Below are 20,378 nucleotides of genomic sequence, written 5' to 3' on the forward strand. Positions count from 1 at the left end.
GGAGGAGGTAAAGGGGCAGGTGTGCGACTGCATAGGAAGGTGCCATGAGAATGGGATGTGGTGTTGGGAGTGATTAAGGCGTGGACCAGGGTGTCACAGAGGGAACGGTTCCTTCGGAAGGCTGACAGGGAAGGGAAGGGGTAGATGTTTGGTGATGGCATCATGCTGGAGGTGACTGAGGATGATTCTTTGAATGTGGAGTCTGGTGGGGTGGAAAGTGAGGAGAAGTGGAACCCTATGGTGGTTCTGAGAGGGAGGGGAAGGGATGAGGGCAGAATTGGGGATGTGGGTTGGACACAGTTGAGGATTCTGCCAACCACATGAGGGTGGAATCCTCAGTTGAGGAAAAAGTAAGATATGTTAGAAGTGCTGTTGTGGAAGGGAGCATCATTGGAACAGATGAGATGGGGAAACTGGCAGAATGAAATGGAGTCCTTCCAGGAGGTGGTGTGTGAGAAAATGTAGTCGAGATAGCTGTGGGAGCTGGTGGAATTTCAATAAACATTAGTAAATTGCCTATCCTCAGAAATGGAGACAGAAAGTCAAGGAAAGAAAGGGATGGAAGTGAGGGAAGGATGAAAGTTGGAAGCAAAGTTGATGAGTTGTTTTCCGATTCCAAGAGAGAGAGCAGGAAACAGAAATGGAAAAGGAGTTGGGTGAGGGGGGTGTCTGAGTAGGACTGGAACAAGGAATGATCCACATACCCCACAAAAAGACAGGCATAACATGTGGACACCCATAGCAATATCTCTTATTTGGAAGAAGTGAGACAAGTGTTTTCTGATAATATACCAATCACTAAAGCTCGTTCTACCATGAGCATCAAATGATGAAAAACGTTGGGACACACACTCGAGCAGAATATAATAAGGAGCAAAACAAAAACAAAAATACCTGGAAAAACTCAGCAGGTCTGGCAGCATCTGCGGAGAGGAACACAGTTAACGTTTCGAGTCCGAATGACCCTTCAACAGAACTAAGTAAAAATAGAATAGAGGTGAAATATAAGCTAGTTTAAGGAGGGATGGGACAAGTAGAGCTGGATAGAGGGCCAGTGATAGGTGGAGATAGCCAAAAGATGTCACAGACAAAAGGACAAAGAGGTGTTGAAGGTGGTGATATTACCTGAGAAATGTGCTAATTAAGGGTAGAAAGCAGGACTAGCAAGGTACAGATAGCCCTAGTGGGGGTGGGGTGGGGTGAAAGAATCAAAAAAGGCTAAAAGATAAAACAATGGATGGAAATACATTTAAAAATAATGGAAGTAGGTGGGAAAAGAAAAATCTATATAAATTATTGGAAAAAAGCGGGGGGGGGAATCAGAAAGGGGGTGGGGATGGAGGAGTGGAGGAGAGAGCTCATGATCTAAAATTGTTGAACTCAATGTTCAATCTGGAAGGCTGTAAAGTGCCTAGTCGGAAGATGAGGAGCTGTTTCTCCAGTTTGCGTTGAACTTCACTGGAACATTGCAGCAGGCCAAGGACGGACATGTGGGCATGAGAGTAGTGTGGAGTGTTGAAATGGCAAGCGACAGGAAGGTCTGGGTAATGCTTGCAGACAGACCGAAGGTGTTCTGCAAAGCGGTCACCCAGTCTGAGTTTGGACTCTCCAATGTAGAGGAAACCGCATTGTGAGCAACAAATGCAGTAGACTAAATTGAGGGAAGTGCAAGTGAAATGTTGCTTCACTTGAAAGGATTGTTTGGGCCCTTGGACGGTGAGGAGACGGGAAGTAAAGGGGCAGATGTTGCACCTTCTGCGGTTGCATGGGAAGGTGCCGTGGGAGGGGGTTGAGGTGTAGGGGCTGATGGAGGAGTGGACCAAAGTGTCCCAGAGGGAACGATCCCTGTGGAATGCTGCCGGGGGGGGTGAAGGGAAGATGTGTTTGGTGGTGGCATCATGCTGGAGTTGGCAGAAATGGCGGTGGATGATCCTTTGAATGTGGAGGCTGGTGGGGTGATAAGTGAGGACAAGGGGGACCCTATCATGTTTCTGGGAGGGAGAAAAAGGTGTGAGGGCGGATGCACGGGAGATGGGCCGGACACGGTTGAGGGCCCTATCAACCACCGTGGGTGGAAAACCTCGGTTAAGGAAGAAGGAGCACATGTCAGAAGAACTGTTTTTGAAGGTAGCATCATCGGAACAGATGCGACGGAGGCAAAGGAACTGAGAGAATGGGATGGAGTCCTTACAGGAAGTGGGGTGTGAGGAGCTGTAGTCAAGGTAGCTGTGGGAGTCAATAGGCTTGTAATGGATATTGGTGGACAGTCTATCACCAGAGATTGAGACAGAGAGGTCAAGGAAGGGAAGGGAAGCGTCAGAGATGGACCGTGTGAAAATGATGGAGGGGTGGAAATTGGAAACAAATTTAATAAATTTTTCCAGGTTCAGACGAGAGCATGAAGCAGCACCGAAGCAATCATCGATGTACCAGAGAAAGAGTTGTGGGACGGGGCCGGAGTAGGACTGGAACAAGGAATGTTCCACATACCCTATAAAGAGACAGGCATAGCTGGGGCCCATGTGGTTACCATAGCCACACCATTTATTTTTAGGAAGTGAGAGGAGTTTAAGGAGAAATTGTTCAGCGTGAGAACAAGTTCAGCCAGACGGAGGAGAGTAGTGGTGGATGGGGATTGTTCGAGCCTCTGTTCGAGGAAGAAGTGGAGAGTCATCAGACCATCCCGGTGGGGGATGGAGGTGTAGAGGGATTGGGCATCCATGGTGAAGAGGGGGCGGTTGGGGCCAGGGAACTGGAAATTGTAGATATGATGTAGGTTGTCGGAGGAATCACAGATGTAGGTTGGTCATTTGGACTCGAAACGTTAACTGTGTTCCTCTCCACAGATGCTGCCAGACCTGCTGAGTTTTTCCAGGTATTTTTGTTTTTGTTTTGAATTTCCAGCATCCGCAGTTTTTATGCTTTTATTATAATAAGGAGCAACTGGATACTGAGGCAGGAGCTGCAGTACTTAAAGCTGAGTATATTATCCAGGCTCTTTCTCATTGCAAAACAACCTTGGTGACGTATTGCCACTCCCTTAGGAGGTCATCCAAGCTCATTTTCCAGTTTGTCAACAAATTCTACGAAAAGAGCAATAACTCAGAAATGGCTTGGAAGATACAGAAGAATGAATGGATAGAAGCCAATCAAAACATTGGTAATACTGCTGAGCTTACAGGCTGCATGGAAAAGAGAACTGAATCTATTCTCTTCAGCCCATTGAACCATGATGGGGCTTCCAGGGAACTAACAGGTTCCACATGTTACTTGGTCACTGAGTGGATTCAAAGTAATAATTTCTCTCTCTCTCCATCCCCTACTCCAACGCCTCCAGTGTAAAGCTCCTTCACCAGAAATCAGGAAACCCAGCAGAGCTGGAAGGCTTAAATAAATTTACAGAGTACTTACAGCACAAAAAAACAGGCCACTCTGCCCATCGGCTCTCTGCTGATACAAAAGCAGAATACTGCAGATGCTGGAAATCTGAAATAAAAGCAAAAAAAAAAAAATTTGCTGGGAACGGCCTAGCAGCATCTGTGGAGAAAGAAACAGAATGAACTTCTCAGGCTGATAACGAAAGGGCATTGACCTGAAACGTTAACTTACTTTCTTTCTCCACGGATGCTGCCTGACCTGATCTATGCTGGTGTTTATGCTCCACTCAAGCCTCCTCCCACCTTACTTCCTCTCTCCCTACCATCATATTCATCCATTCCTTTCTCCCTTAAATGTTTATCCAGCTTCCCTCTAACTGTATCCATACTATTCAACTCAACTACTCCATGTGCTCCACATTCTCACCATTCTCTGGATAAAGACGTTTCTCCTGAATTCCTAGTGGATTTATTAACGATTGTTTTAGATTTATGGCCTTTAGTTCTGATCTCCACTGCAAATGGAAACATTTTCTTTATGTATCCCCTGTCAAACCTCTTCTTAAGTTTATAGACCTTTATCAGGTCACCCCTCAGATTTCTCTTTTCTAGAGAGCACCAACCTGTTCAGTCTTTAGTGACTTGCATTTCTATAGCACCATTCACAACTTCAGGACTCCACTAAAGTACTTCATGTACCAGGGATCTCCGGCAGTAAGTGGCAATTTTGAGGGAGAGCACTAAACAGGGGAACTGGTCGGCCTGTGTGGACCACTCCCTGCAGGGAGCAGTACCCTTGTCGAGATGAGGGGTGGAGCCAGATGCCCTGGAGCAAGGGAGAAAGCAGCCAGGACAAAATTCAGCTAGTGAGTGTCAATGTGGCAGGAGCCTAGGGCAGCTGGAAGCCCCTGAATGTGACCAAGGAGCCAGGAAGGGAACTGAAAACCTGGTCAAAGCAATTGGCAGCACCCCTGCATCTGAGAAGCCTCATAGGAGAGAGAGAGAGAGAGAGAGAGAGAGTGAGAGAACACGAATGCAACCAGGAGCTGGTCAGTGAAGGACATGACCTCTACAAACTGTAAAATCATAAAACGTTAAACCCTAAAATCACGGACATGACTTCCTTCCATAAAATTTGAATAGCAAACCCTCAACACAGCATACAGAGGTGAGCTACACAGGTGTGGAGGGGTTAATTGTAACATCACAGAAGGTTCAGACAGCTGAAACCCTAGCTCTTTAAGAGACTGGAAGAAAACATTGTTATTACAAACAATGATGCATGGTAACTGCCATTGCGTAATGTAATTAAGAGATTGGAAGAGGCCTTATCACAAACAATGGCACAGGACAACTGCTTTCATATAACTCAAATCAGAAATAGAGAATGCTATTATCGGAAGCAGGATGACAGCAGGAGATGTGTTTGTGACATTGTGATATGAGTCATCATAAAAGGGGGACGAACCAGAACGTGGTTACTGCAAACGGAAGAAGGAGGGCAGAGATTGGTCATCTCTAGATCCAAGGCCTATAATCAACATAGATAACGAACACAGTGTAAGCCATTGTAAGTTCCAGCCAAATCATGGAAGGATTTACACTGGGGTAATTTTGTCAGTTGCAGTCGAATTGCGGAGGGGTTTGAATGGTGTTAACTCGTGTTAGTTTCCGTCAACCTTGTATAGGGTTTTGTGTAAATTCCAGTCAAGTCACGGGAGGATTTGTCCTGGGGAATTTTGTGAGTCAAATAAACGTATGAATCTGAGGTGTAGCCAACCTCTGTGCCGTGTGTATTTTGTTCTTGTAATTCCTGAGCTCCAGGAACTATCGTAAGGGGGAATAGGAAAGGAATCCCTTACAGCAACAGAACAAGCCTGAACAAGTCTGGTGAGAGTCTTGAGGAGTTTATGTCCCAAATGGGTCAGAGATCTAGAGCATTGGCAGTGAATAGTCTCTGTAAATAGTTTGTTACTTGGCTTTACACTTTCCCTTGAGGGTTGATATCAACCCCCTCACTATACTATCCTCTACCACCACTACATTCCTTTTTGCTCCCCCCACTTGAATGGCTTCCTGTATCACAGTGCCTTGGCCAGCCAGCTCATCCACCTTGCAGACTTTGCTTTCATCCACACAAGTTGTGAGCACCTCAAACCTGTTCGACAACTGCAAAGACTGAACCTGGTCCCCTACTGTCTGCTCGGTCCCATTACCTGCCTCACCGACAGTCACATCCTCCTGTTCCTCATTGCATTGACCAAAACAGATGACCCTCTTCTAAGAAATGTGACTGTTTTCTGGAACAAGGTATCCAGGTATTTCTCTCCCTCCTTTATGTTGCGCAGTGTCTGCATTTTGGCTTCCAGATCAATAACCCAGATCTGGAATTCCTCAAGCTGCTTACGCTTCCTGCAGATGTGTTTGTCATGGATCGCTTTGGCATTCAAAACTCACCTGTCCTAAGCTGGTTTGTCACACACTGTCCCTTAGACTGAGCACTTACCGGCCAATCAACTTACTAGCTTCCTGTGACATCACAGTTGCTTTCTTTCTTTTTCCCGGACTGTGCCCTTTTCAAACTGAAGTCTTTCCCACTCTCTGCACCCTTTTCAAACTGAAGTGTCTTCCGTTCTCCCCGCCCTTTTTAAACTGAAGTCTCTCCCGCTCTCTGAGCCCTTTTCAAACTTAAGTGTCTCCACTCTCTGCGTCTTTTCTAAACTGAAGTCCCCGTCATTCTCTGCGCCCTTTTTAGACTGCAGTCTCTCCTGCTCTCTACGCCCTTTTTAAATTGAAGTCCCCGCCGCTCTCCGTGTCCTTTTTAAACTGAAGTTCCTGCCGCTCTCCACGTCCTTTTCAAACTGAAGTCTCTCCCACCCTCTATGTCCTTTTTAAACGGAAGTCCCCGTCGCTCTCAGCGTCCTTTTGAAAGGTGCTATAGAAATGCACGTTCTTTCCTTCTTTCTTTTCTGTTATAAAATCATCAAATAGTTACAGCCATTCAGCCCTTCTTGCTTGTGCTGGCTCTCTGCAAGAGCAACTTAGATCGTCCCATCCCCCGCCCTCTCCCTGTAGCCCTGCAAATGTTTTCCCTTCAGGTTCTTATCCAATTCCCTTTAAAAATCCACAATTGAATCTGTCTCCGCCACGCTCTCAAGCACTGCATTCCAGATCCTAACCACTCACTGCATAAATAGGTTTTTCCTCGGGATGGCATTGTCCCTTCTGCCAATCACCTTAACTTGGCGTCCTGTGGTTCTCTATGCTCCTGCTAATAGGAACAGTTTCTCCCTATCTACTCTGTCCGGACCCCTTCATGATTTTGAACACCTCTATCAAATCTCCTCTCGACCTTCTCTTTCCTCAGGGACAGCTTCTCCAATCTAGCCACATAACTGAGGCCCCTCATCCCTGGAACCATTCTCGTAAATCTTTTCTGAGCCCTCTCTACATCCTTCACATCCTTCCTAAAGTGTGGTGCCTAGAATTAGACACAATACTCCAGGTGTTGCTGAAACAGCATTTTATAAAGATTCACCAGAACTTCCTTCCTTTTGGCCCTCTGTGCCTCTATTTATAAAATCCAGGGTTCTGTATGCCCTCTTAACGACTTTCTCAACATGTCCTGCCACCTTCAATGACTTGTGCACGTATATCCCAGGCCTCTCTGCTCCTTCAGAATTTTATCCTTTATTTTGTATTGCCTCTCCTCGTTCTTCCTAAGTTGAAAAGTTAAGCACCTTTAATGAGTCAGTAGGAATCCCAGGAGCGGAGCAAGACTGAACCTATCTCCATGCTTCACTCTGAACACCCCTCCCAGAAAAAGCATCGACTATAGCGTGCGTTATGCGCTGTCGCACAAGGTGCACAAACTATCTGGGCTTTGCCTCACTGATTAGTGAAGCATCAGCCTTGGCTCAGTGATAGCACATGGATTAAAGAGTCACCTCCGGTACAGGGAACTTAATGTAGGCTGACTTTGTTACAATCAGGTGAGGAGGAGTATGCTGGCTCCTGTTTATTCAGCCCCCTCCGGTTGGTCACAACAAAGATTTTTTTAAAATTTCTTTACCCCATAATTGCCTTTTTCAATCCAAATTTGTTTACTTGTTAATAAGGAGCCAGTAAAACCAGCTTTGCTTGAGTTAAAGAAGGAGTAAGTTTACTAGTTTCAAAACCTGGGAAAAAATAAAATATGTGATAACACACACTCACACACACATACACACACACACACATATCAGAAGTAAGAAGTTAGAGTCCAAATAAAAGTTAAAAGATTATGCAGTTAAGTCCTTTGCTTGTCCTTGAGGCATAGATTGTTTAATGTTACGGCTGTTCGAAGTTAGCTGGTTTCCTTTAAAATCCTGGAGTTGAATTGAAGTTCAGGTAATTGCACTTTGCTGGAGAGAAACTTAGCTTCAGAGAGAGAGAGAGAAAGAGATTCCTTACTGCTCCCTTCAGCAGTGTTTCCAGGTGACTTTGATTTTTTCTCTCTGTGTCTGGCTTGGCAAAACCAATTCTAAAACCTCCTGTCTGTATATTCCAAAAAGGAATTCAATTAACATGTCTTGAGATCATTGTTATTGAACAAGTAATCACATTTGTGATATTTCAGCTCAGAATATTTTGACACATTTCAAAATTGTAGAAACCATAAGGAGATGGGGTTATTCCATCCTCCACAAGGGGTTTTGAATGTCTGTAGGGAATCTGGCTGGTTAGCAGTTCCCATTGTCTTGACAGAATTACAATTGAATAAAGTCCAGCATTTTGCATTTTTAATGCCTTTCTATCAAGAGACCCTTTTTTTAAGTGGACTTTGACACCTCCAGGTGTGGAATTCCATGACCAACATGTCAGCAATGCAATCCATATAGTAACATTCCAGAGAAGGTCAACTTACTATTCCAGACATCAGGTGACTCAGGGCAGCCATTTTTGGCCAGTGTCTTAACTTGTATTTTTTAAAAAACCTCTTTAAACAGTTGAATATGTTTTTTTTAGCTGATGAAGTTGGAGGTAGATCTCACTCAGTCACAATTTCCTGTCACCATGATAACCTACTGAGGAAATCCTGCACTGTCAGGGGTGCTGGCTTTCAGATAAGATATTAAACTGAAGCTGTCTGCCCTCTCAGGTTGCCAGAAATGATTCTAGGGCCACTATTTTGAAGACAGCAGGAGAACTCTTCCTGATGTCCTGGTCAATAGTTACATTTTTATTTATTGCAATACTTATCCCTCAACCAACATCCCTGTAACAGATGATCCAGTCATTAATCTATCGCTTGAATTTAACCTTGCTATATCCAAATTGGCTGCTGCATTTCCTACATTACAACAGTGACTCCAGTTCAAAACATACTTCAGTGACTGTCAAGCGCTTTAGGACATCCTGAAATTGTGAAATGTGGAACAGAAATGCAAGGTCTTTCGTAAACATCATGACCTAAGCCAATGATAGTTCTGTCCAGAGTCTCACTGCTCACTGTGGGAAATGCATTACTGATGGGAGTGCTGTTAGCTTTCAAATGCATTTCTGCATAAGCCAGAGTAATTTACTTGGATAACTGTAATAATCTCTGATCTGTGTTTACAGCTGGTGTGGCAAAGCTTCATATTTCACTCTTGCATTCACGTCATGACAAATTCAACCTCTGCCCAGATATTCTATAAGATCGTAAGACATGGGAGCAGGAGTAGGCCATTCAACCCATTGAGTCTGCTCGACCATTCAATTAGCTCATTGCTGATCTGATAATCCTCAATTTATTCAATTCTATTCATTGGTTCAAATAAGAATGAGATGAATAATTGGGTGAGAAAATAACATTTAGACCATCAAATCTATTCTTTCCACAGGCCATGTACACTCCAGTCCATCATAGATTTTGCCCATTAATCTCCCTCCATAATTCATTGAGACTGCAGATACTTCAGCACAAAAATCTAGGCTGACACTTCAATGCACTAGTGAGTGAATTTTGCACTGTTGTAGATGCTGTCATTCGGATGATAAGACAAACTGCCGACTGTCTGCTCAGGTGGGTGTGCAAGATCATGGAGCACAACTGCCAAGGAAAGCGGGGGGGGGGGAGGGGTGGTGGGGGAGAGGGGGGGCGTTACCCCCAGCGGCTGGGCCAATCCCTCACTCGACTTCATGAACACAGGTTAACTGGTTATTATAGCATTGCTGTTTGTGGGAGCTTGCTGTGCACAAATTGGCTGCCACGGTTCCAACTTTACAACAGTGACTACATTTCAAAAAATGTTTCATGGGCTGGAAAGGGTTTTGGGAGGCGCTATGGAAATGCATGCTTGTCTTTCCGTATGCTATCATGCACTAACCTAGCCATTCAATGGGCTGAATGACCTCTGTTGTCAATGGGAATTTGACAGCCAGAGTTGAGCAGGCTGCTCCCTATGACGTCACTGCTCACGTTGACGTCACTGGAGCGCTGCCAAATGGTGGGCAATGACGGCGTCGCGTTGGGCGTACGCACGGCCAGCGCCATGACGCCTCTCATATGATCAACCGCCGTCGCTGACGCCACCAAGGGAAGATGGCGTCTCTGCTGCAGCTCGAGCGGGTGGTTTATCTCGTCAACGGCGAGAAGAAGCTCCGGTTGCCGCTCTCGCAGCTTTATTTCTGCCGGTATTGCCATGAGCTGCGCTCGCTCGAGTGTGTCTCTCACGAAGTAGGTACCGCCTTTCGATCGAATGCCGATGAATCAAAGTAATTCTAAACCGGGATCCCGCCTACGCACCGGCTGCACCGCCTCTGATTGGCTCCAGGCCGGTGTTGGTCAAAGGCTCAGGCCAATTGGGTGAGCGGGCCCGGCTGTCTGTCAGCTGTCTCCATGGCGACGGGGCGAGGCTGGGATGGGATGGGGTGGGGAGGAGAGAGGAGAGAGGGTGGGAAGGGGGAGAGGGGGGAGAGGAGAGAGAGCGGGAAGGGGGAGAACCTCGGGGGTGAGGCGGGGTCGTTTACCTCCCCCCCCCCCCCCCCCCCCAACCCCATTCCCATCCATTACAGTTTCCGTCGGGAGCCTCGGCTCTCAGTCACCGCCGCCTTCTGGAGGCCTCTCGGGCCACACCCCGTGTAGGTTCATTCTCAGCCCTGAGACTCATGATTCGGGTTCCTCCCATCCGACTCCCCCCTCTCCCCCCATCCCTCCCTTCCCCCTCTCTCTCATTATACCCCTTTCAGTGGGCAGCGACATACTTTGTGTTGAAAATACATTTTTAGAAATGCTGTAATGGTTCAGTCTCCAATCAGAGTGATGATGCCTGGATTCAGCAAGGACTGGACCAGAATGCTTTGACTGGACGGTCTCAATTTGTGAACTGGATCTCAGTGATCTTTTTAAAAAACAAGGTCTGTTTCCTACCTCTGTATCTTAATGATCAATGGATTTTTTTAGCAGCAGCAGAGTAATCAAACCTAAATTATAATCTCTTCTGTTGTCTCATTAAACCTGGCTACTCTGCGATTTAATCTAAACCCCACAACTGCGGCAATCATTTTCTGAACCTTGGTCTGGATCATTTTCATCAAGCGTTTTTAATCTAAAATTGTAATTGAAAAGGCTGTCAGGAGATTTTCACTTTACACCCAATGAATTGTTTTTAAAGTGAGCACTGGAAGCATTAGGGAAAAAAAATAACGTGCACTCAAATAGCACCTTTCACAACCTTGAGATGTCCCAAGCTGTTTCACAGCCAATCAAGGACCTTTAAATGTGGTCTCTTGTAATGTAGGAAACACACGGCCAATTTGTACCCAGCAAGCTCCCACTAACAGCAAGGATGAATGACTAGATAACCTGCTTTTAATGATATTGACTGAGGATAAATATTGACCAGGGCACTGGGGAAAGCTTCCCTGCTCTTCAAAAAATGCTGTGGGATCTTTACGCCCAACTGAGACAGCACGTAGGGCCTTGGTTTACCGTTTCATCTGAAATATTCTAATTACTGCTGCACTGAAGTCTCAGCCTAGGCTGTGTGCTCAAGACACTGGAGTGGGGCTTCAACCCATTAGAAATAAGATGACAGAGGTTGCAGTCTTAGCTATGGTGTGGGAATGTCGGAAACATGGCTAAATGCAGAGGACAAAAGTGAAGATGTTCAGAGTCTTCAACAACTCACTTGGCACTTTTAACAGAGTAAAATGTCCTGAGGCTCTTCACAAGAGCTTTATCCAACTAAGTTTGAAACCAAACTATATAAGGCAATACTCGGGCAGGCAAAGGCACAGGTTTTAAGCAACGTTTTAATGAAGCAAGAGGGATAGAGAGGCCATGAAGTGCAGGGAGGGAATTCCAGGACTCAGGCTGCTGCAGTCATAGCTACCAATGGTTGAGTGATTAAAATCAGGGATATGTAAGAGGCCACAATTGGAGGGGTGCAGAAATGTTGCAGGGCTGGAAGAGGTTACAAAGAGGGACATCTGGTCAGGGCTGGAGAGGAACTGACAGTGGGAGGGGGAGGATCCAGTTGTCGTGGTCCAAGTAGGTATCAATGACATAGGAGGACAAGGAAGGAGGTTCTGCATAGTATGAGGAGCTAGGCACCAAAGTAAGAAGCAGAACCTCAAAGGTCATAATCTCTGGATTATTACCCAAGCCATGTGCAAATTGGCATAGGACAAAGAAGATTAGAGAAATGAGTGCATGGCTCAGAGACTGGTGTGGGAGAAGTGGATCCTGGTTTGTGGGGCACTGGCACCAGTATTAGTATTAAGGGAAAGTGGGATCTGTACTGTTGTGATGGTCTTCACCTAAACCATGCTGGGGCTGGTGTGTCACATAACTAGGGAGGGAGAAAGGTTTTAAACTAAATAGGAAGGCAAGGGATCAAATTTGGGAAGACATGGTTAACAAAAACAAGGCAAGAGAGAAAGGTGTGAACTGAATATTGAATGGTATGTGACATTTAGGAAGGACAGGAAGCTAGGAAAAGGTGGAGGGGTGACTCTGTTACTTAATGATGGCATTAGCACATTAGTGAGGATGGCCTAAATTCAGGAAACCAGGATGTAGAAGTGGTTTGGGCTGAGATGAGGAATAATAAAGGCAAGAAGTCACTTATGGGAGAGGTGCACAGGCCCCCTAATTATAACTGCGCGGTAGGAAAGAGTATAAAAGAAGAGGTAATGAGAGCTTGTCAGAAAGGCATGGTGATAATCATGGGGGATTTTAATCTACATATAGACTAGAAAAATCAAATGGGCAAAGGTAGCATAGAAGAGGTGTTCATAGAATAATTTCGGGATAGTTTCTTAAGCAGCATGTCTGGAGTCAACCAGAGAGCAGACTATACTAAACCTGGTATTGTGCAATGAGATAGGATTAATTGATGACCGCATAGTGGAGGCACCCCTAGGTAGCAGTGATCACAATGTGATTGAATTTCATATTCAGTTTGAGGGAGAGGAGTGGGTCCAACTTAAAATAAGGGCCGTTATGAGGACATGAAAGCAGAGCTAGCTAAAGTGAGCTGGCAAATGAGGTGAAGAGACAGGTCAAGAGAGATGCAGTGGCAGACATTTAAAAGGATATTTCAGAATACACAGAACAGACAGATTCCAACGAGAACGAAAAATTCTAAGGGGATGGCTCACCATCCATGGTTAACTAAAAAGGTTAAGCAATGTCAAACTTAAAGGAAAAGATGCGTGGCAGGTCAGAAGATTGGACAGAATATAATGAACAGACTGAGAAAAAGATTAATACGTGGGGAAAAATTAGAGTATGAGAGAAAAATTAAGTGTATGAGAGAAAGCAACCTAGAAATATAAAGACAGATATTAAGGGTTTCTATAGATATTTAAATAAGAAAAGAGTTAACAAAGTGAGTGTTGGTCCTATGGAAAGTGCCTGGATAATTAATAATAGAAAGTAAGTATTTTGCATCAGTCTTTACTATAGAGAATACAAGTAACATTCCAGAAATAGCTGTAAATCAGGAAATGGAAGAGAGGGAGGAACTCAGGAAAATTACAATCACCAGGGAAGTGGTATTGAGCAAATTGTTGGAGCTGCAGGCTGACAAATCCCCAGGTCCTGATGGACTTCAACCTAGGGGTTTAAAAGAAGTGGCTGGTGGGATAGTTGATGCGTTGGTTTTAATTTTCCAAAATTCCTGACATTCCGGGAAGGTTCCATTAAATTGAAAAATAGTGAGTGTAACTCCTTTATTCAAGAGGGGAGGGAGACACAGAGCTGGAAGCTGCAGGCCATTTAGCTTAACATTTGTCATAGGGAAAATGTTACAAGATATTATGAAAGATGTTATGACAGGGCACTTAGAAAAATTCAGGGCAATCAGGCAGAGTCAACATGGTTTTGTGAAAGGGAAATTATGTTTATCCAATTTATTGAAGTTCTTTGAAAGAGTCACGTGCTGTGGATGGAGGGGAACTGGTGGATGTACTGTACTTAATTTTCAGAAAGCATTTGACAACGTGCCATATCAAAGGTTATTGCGGAAAATAAAAGTTCATGGTGTAGAGGGTAACATATTGACATGGATAGAAGATTGGCTGGCTAACAGGAAACAGGGAGGAGGCATAAATGGGTCTTTTTGTGGTTGGCAGGATGTGACGAGTGGTGTGCCACAGGGATCAGTGCTGGGACCTCAACTTTTTACAACTTATACAAATGACTTGGATGAAGGGGCCGAAGGTATTCTTGCTAAATTTGTTGATGACACAAAGATAGGAGGAAAGTAAGTTGTGAAGAGGACAAAAGGAGGCTACAAAGTGACATAGATAGGTTAAATGAGTGGGCAAAGATCTGGAGTACAATGTGGACAAATGTGAAATTGTCCATTGTGGCAGGAAGAATAAAAAAAAAAAGAAGCTTATTATCTAAATGGTGAGAGATTGCAGAGCTCTGAGATTCAGAGGGATCTGGGTGTCCTAGTGCATGAATCACAAAAGAGTAGTATGCAGGCACAGCAAGTAATTAGGAAAATGTTATCATTTATTGCGAGGGGAATTGAATACAAAAGTAGGGAGGTCATGCTTCATTTGTACAGGCCACTGGTGAGATCACATCTGGAGTACTGAGTACAGTATTCGTCTCTTTATTTAAGGAAGGATGTAAATGTGTTGGAAACAGTACAGAGAAGGTTTACTGGACTAAAACCAGGAATGGGTGGGTTGTCTAATGAGGGAAGGTTGGACAGGCTAGGCTTGTATCCACTGGAGCCCAGAAGAGTAAGAAGTGGCTTGATTGAAACATATAATATCCTGAGGGGTCTTGACAGGGTGGATTTAGAGAGAATGTTTTCTCTTATGGGAGAATCTAGAACTAGGGGTCACTATTTTAAAATAAAGGGTTGCTCATTTAAGACAGATGAGAAATATTTTCTGAGGGCCGTGAATCTTTGGAACTCTTTTCCTCAAAAGGCAGTGGAAGCAGAGTCTTTGAATATTTTTAAAGCAGAGCTAGATTGATTTTTGATAAACAAGGGGGTGAAAGGTTATCGGAGGTAGGCGGGAGGTTATAATCAGATCAGCCATGATCTTATTGAATCGTGGAGCAGGCTAGAGGTGCCAAGTGGCCTACTCCTAATTCATATGTTTGTATGGTGTCACCATATATACCAGACATCTGAGCTGTAAACAAAGTTGAGCTTGTGGTTGGAGTAAGCCACAAAAAAAACTGTGGATGGAAATCTCCCATGTGAAAAATCCAAAGTTACTTTAGTGTTCTGCAACAGGCCACTGGGTGGGATAGTTTTCTTTGTGGAAAAAATAAGGGACATGAGCATAGGAAGATTATTGTAATGGAACACTGCTGTCAACTGAGTATGAATTGGAAAACCCAACTGACTTAGAATCTTGGTGAGCATAGCGCATGACTGATTCAGAACTCATCTTGACCTGGAATTTATAAATAACCCAGATAACAGCAGGAAATGGAAGATGTAGAACAGTGAGAATCAGTGACTGCAGAATAATCCAGCATAAAATCATCTGAGACTCAATCACACTAAAATCCAGAATCCAGTTTTATCATTGTTAAAGGCAAAATTTAGAGAGATGAAGGAAGAATTATAAGAAAAGGATTTATGGAGAATGTCAGTTAGCATTTCCATTGAGGACAAATGGTATTCCTCTAAATGAATAATGCTGAGCACACAGGGCAAGTCCATTCCCCAAATCAGCAAAGTCAGACTAGGTAAATGTGACCTCCACATTGGCTAACAAATTGGAAGGAAAAATGAGCTTTATAGACCCTTAAGGCAGATAAGAGGAGGAGGTATGGATGAATACAGGATTGTGCAAAAACAACTTAAGAAGTAACCAAAGCAGCTAAGAGGCCTAGAAGAAAAATATTGATTCAGAATGAACTGTAACAGTAAAAATTTCAACTCACTCTAGGCGCTGGAAATCTGAAATTAAAACATGAAATGTTAGAAACACTCAGGTTATGGGATGTCTGAGAGAGAAACACTTAGTTAATGGTTCAGGTTGATGTCTTGTTTTCTAACAAAAGATCAATTCAGGCGCCTCCCCTGCTCCCGGCCACCCACTGGGAATTAATGTGGGGCATTCGCTACTCCTCCCCCCCACCACCACCCCGATTAAATGTGGGATCCCTGAAGGGGAAATATATATTGATGTGCACAGGTTGGTCTGAATGACCTATTTTCATAAAGAGAGGTGAATTTTTAGAACTGTTTCCACTGTAACAGGGTGGGTAAGAGGAAATGTAAGAGGTTCATAAAATTAGTAAGGTGACCAGGGAAAGATTTTTTTTCTGCTCAGTGAGACAGTACGGGGTTTACTAGTACTGGTTAGTGAAACTGACAGGGTTTACTAGTACTGGTTAGTGAGACAGTGACGGGGTTTACTAGTACTGATTAGTGGGACAGTGACTGGTATTGGTTAAAACTTGCAATTGTCTTCAGAAGCTGTACTGTAATGTCACTGGTTCAATCTCCCAGTCTTTGAGATCAGCCATTGGGAAATGATGAGGTATTTTATCCACAGTGTTGGCATATTAGAAGAGTAGCTAATAGTTCTCAGCAGTCAAACAAATCCCCAGTGTACTTCAGTTGTGCTGGTTTATTTAGCCTACTGGTGCCAGTATATTTGGGAAAGAATAATAACAAGCCAGTAAGCATTGATGTTGAGCTTGCTTCTTATAGATTCATATGGCATAGAGGAGATCATTGCACTCACCATACCTGTGCTGGCCCATTGTGATAGGGAGGATATGGAGTCTGAAGCTCATTTCAAAGTGGAATAGGACAGCTAGATCGCAACAGCTTTAATCAGTGGCCTGGGAGGGGAATGGAGTCAGCATTCGCAGGCCAAGTTTCAGTCAAAGCCAAGAGATCAGTACATTCATTGGCAATGAAAGTCGCTGACAGAAGGGCTTTGTTTGTGAGTGAATGGGCATTCACTCACTGGAGAGAAATGTGTAGATTGTTCTGGGGCTATTGACCCATCTGGCAGTGGAAGGTTGACAAGGTGAGCAATCAAGGTAGCGCCCAGAGAGAAAGCACAAACAGTCAAGTTAGTTGGGCTTGCCATTCACAAGGAGACAGCAATGTATACCTTAAAAGACCCTTCCAAAGATGCTGAGAGAGGCATAGAAGGCAGCCCACAGTTTTTATCTTCAGTCAAGAATTATTTTCAAAGTGAAATACGAGATTAGTCAATTCATAAAAATAACCATAACATTTCAAAAGAATAAGGGACACAACCACATGCATTTGCAATGTCGCAATTTCCACATCATGTTGTTGAGCTTATTTATTGTTTAAGATGGTAAATCATGTGATTTTTTTTGTTACATCACCATCAGATTGACTGCAGCCCACTTTAGTTTTGTTTTTGGTCACCAGGTGACAAATTAGCAAAATCCCATTGCCATTCTCAAGAATATCCAAATTGAGCTACTTTTCCCTAGCCAAAACCCCCTCTTCTGCTGAGATTCCCAGTTCATTCCTTTATAACCTCATGGTTTGGCTTTTGAAAACACTACCCAGACTGCTCTCCCTGCTTCTGCTCTCTGCACACTGCAATCCATCTGGAATGCTGTGGCTCTTTGCTTTAGAAGCTACTATTGACACCAGGCTGACACACTTGCCTCAGAGTCAGGAGGCCACAGTGAAAATGCCAATCCAGAGTTTGGGCATTTCAACTTAGTCGAGACTTCAGTCCAGTACTGAGGGAATGCTGTACGGACAGAGGTACTGTCTTTCAGGTGGGACCTTAAGTCAAGGCCCCTCCAGCCCCCTCAGATGGACAATAAGATCGCATAACATTATTCCAATAATCTGACCAACATTAATTCCCCAACCAACTTCATAAAGAAAAATAATCGGTCATTTATCTAGTTGTCTTTTGTGCCACTTTGCTATGCGTACATTTATTTACAATAAGTGACTACACTTCAAAAACCCTTCATTGGCTGCAATGTGAGAAATCCTCTCAAAACCCTATACTACCATAGTGCTCCTATGAAATTACTTCAAGATCCTTATCCTTACTTTCAAACCTTTTTCAAGATCAGTAAGTTCACTTAATCGGTATCTCAAAGGTCTTACCCCAACCTTTGCAGATCCTCCCATCTGCTTCTCGTTCTTCATAAACTTGGATTCAATAGTGCTGCATTAAAACCAGATCCAGAGTTGACAAATCTACTGGAATTTTTCGAGGATGTAACTAGTAGAGTTGATGAGGGAGAGCCAGAGGATGTGGTTTATTTGGACTTTCAGAAGGTTTTCGACAAAGTCCCGCATAAGAGATTGGTGTGTAAAATTAAAGCGCATGCGATTGGGGGGTAGTGTATTGAGATGGATAGAAAACTGGTTGACAGACAAGAAACAAAGAGTAGGAATAAATGGGTCTTTTCTGAATGGCAGGCAGTGATGAGTGGGGTACCGCAGGGATCGGTGCTGAGACCCCAGTTATTCACAATATATATTAATGATTTAGATGAGGGAACTAAATGTAATATCTCCAAATTTGCAGAAGACACAAAGCTGGGTGGGAGGTTGAGCTGTGAGGAGGATGCAGAGATGCTTCAGTGTGATTTGGACAAGCTGAGTGAGTGTGCAGATGCAGTATAATGTGGATAAGTGTGAGGTTACCACTTTGGTAGCAAAAACAGGAAGGCAGATTATTATCTGAATGGCTATAAACTGAGAGAGGGGAATGTGCAACGAGACCTGGGTGTCCTCGTACACCAGTCGCTGAAGGTAAGCATGCAGGTGCAGCAGACGGTAAAGAAGGCAAATGGTATATTGGCCTTCATAGCGAGAAGATTCGAGTACAGGAGCAGAGATGCCTTGCTCCAATATCAGGGCCTTGGTGAGACCACACCTGGAATATTGTGTGCAGTTTTGGTCTCCTTATCTGAGGAAGGATGTTCTTGCTGTAGAGGGAGTGCAGCAAAGGTTTACCAGACTGATTCCTGGGATGGTGGGACTGACATATTAGGAGAAATTGAGTTGATTAGGATTATATTCGCTGGAGTTCAGAAGAATGAGGGGGGATCTCATAGAAACCTAGAAAACTCTAACAGGACTAGACAGGGTAGATGCAGGAAGGATGTTCCTGATGGTGGGGGAGTCCAGAACCAGGGGTCACAGTCTGAGGATATGGGGTAGACCATTTATGACTGAGATGAGGAGGAATTTCTTCACCCAGAGAGTGGTGAGCCTGTGGAATTCGCTGCCACAGAAAGTAGTTGAGGCCAAACATTGTATGTTTTCAAGGAGGAGTTAGATATAGCTCTTGGTGCGAAAGGGATCAAAGGATATGGGGAGAAAGCGGGAGCAGGCTATTGAGCTGGATGATCAACCATGATCATAATGAATGGTGGAGAAGGCTCAAAGGGCCGAGTGGCCTACTCCTCCTATTTTCTATGTTTCTATGTATTACGACAAGCTCAGGTCATACCTCTTACTGAAGCATTTATGAAGGAGTAACTCAAACCCAAATAATTTGGCATTTTCATGTAATCAACATCAGATTTAAAACTCAAAGTTATGTTTTCTACACAGTGAGAGAACTGTGCAAAAGCATTCTTCCCATTGTCCAGTCTCTCTACATTATCATTAGGAGCTGAAACCTGAAAGAGCTGTGCGTGAATCCCACTCTCCCATGCCCATTTCCCAAAGCCTTGCATATTTTCTTCTCAAGCATTTATTTAATTCCCTTTTGAAAGTTACAGTTGACTCTGTTTCCACCACTCCTTCCAGATCGCAACAACTCACTGTAGAGGAGAATATTGAAGAAATTCCCCAAGTCACTTTGTGTTCTCTGATTATCAACCCTCTTTATATGACCCTTCAAGTTGTCAATTGACAGATCCGTAACCAATGGTGTTTCATCTTGGTGCTCGACAGTTCAAATTGCTGCATTCCAACAAACCCAAGTTTTGAAGAAGAGGATAATTGTGCACAGTTCAAGTGGGTGTAGGAAGGAAAGTTTGAGCACACCCATAATTGACTGAAACTTGGCCTCTGGGTGTTGACTCCATCCTCTCCCAGGCTTAAGCTGTTGCCAATCTCCTGTCCCATTCCATCTGAGCTGAGCTTCAGACCCCATATTCTCTTTATCACAAAAACTGCCTACTTTCATCTAAATAACAGTGTTTACTCTGACCCATCTCAGCCCATTGAAATCCTTGTCTGTGCTTTGGACAACTATTCCTATTGCCTTGACATCCTCCAACCTCTAAGCTACAGCTCATCTGAAATTCTGCTGCTCTTGTCTAATCCCATACCAAGCACATCACTCCTGTCATTGTCAATCTGCACTTGCTGCTAGCCTCCCAGTGCCTCCATAAATTCTCATTATTGTGTTTAAATCCCTCACCGACCTCTCCCTAGATCTGCAACCTTCTCCAGTATTATAGTCTTCCTGCCCCCCTCCACTGAACGTTCCTCTGACTCCAGCCTCGTGTAAGCCTCCTTTGCCCCACATTTGGTAGCTGTGTATTCAGCTAAATGAGTCCCACTCCCAAAA

At 44.1% G+C, this 20,378-nt stretch overlaps 1 protein-coding gene across 2 annotated transcripts in view; it reads left to right on the forward strand.

Moving 5' to 3' along the window:
• The first annotated feature begins 9,927 nt into the window (after window positions 1–9,927).
• Window positions 9,928–20,378, forward strand: part of dctn4 (dynactin 4) — a 42,222-nt gene continuing 31,771 nt past the window's right edge. The window contains exon 1 of one of the 2 annotated variants that reach the window (XM_041194153.1): window positions 9,928–10,077. In XM_041194153.1, coding sequence (XP_041050087.1) covers window positions 9,943–10,077 — 135 coding nt within the window. In that variant the 5' untranslated portion in view covers window positions 9,928–9,942. Of the gene's footprint in view, window positions 10,078–10,632; window positions 10,758–20,378 lie in introns of those variants that run through there. The other variant, XM_041194154.1, reaches the window with a different exon arrangement.

This window comes from Carcharodon carcharias, chromosome 8 (assembly GCF_017639515.1).
Source record: "Carcharodon carcharias isolate sCarCar2 chromosome 8, sCarCar2.pri, whole genome shotgun sequence".
NCBI lineage: Eukaryota > Metazoa > Chordata > Chondrichthyes > Lamniformes > Lamnidae > Carcharodon > Carcharodon carcharias.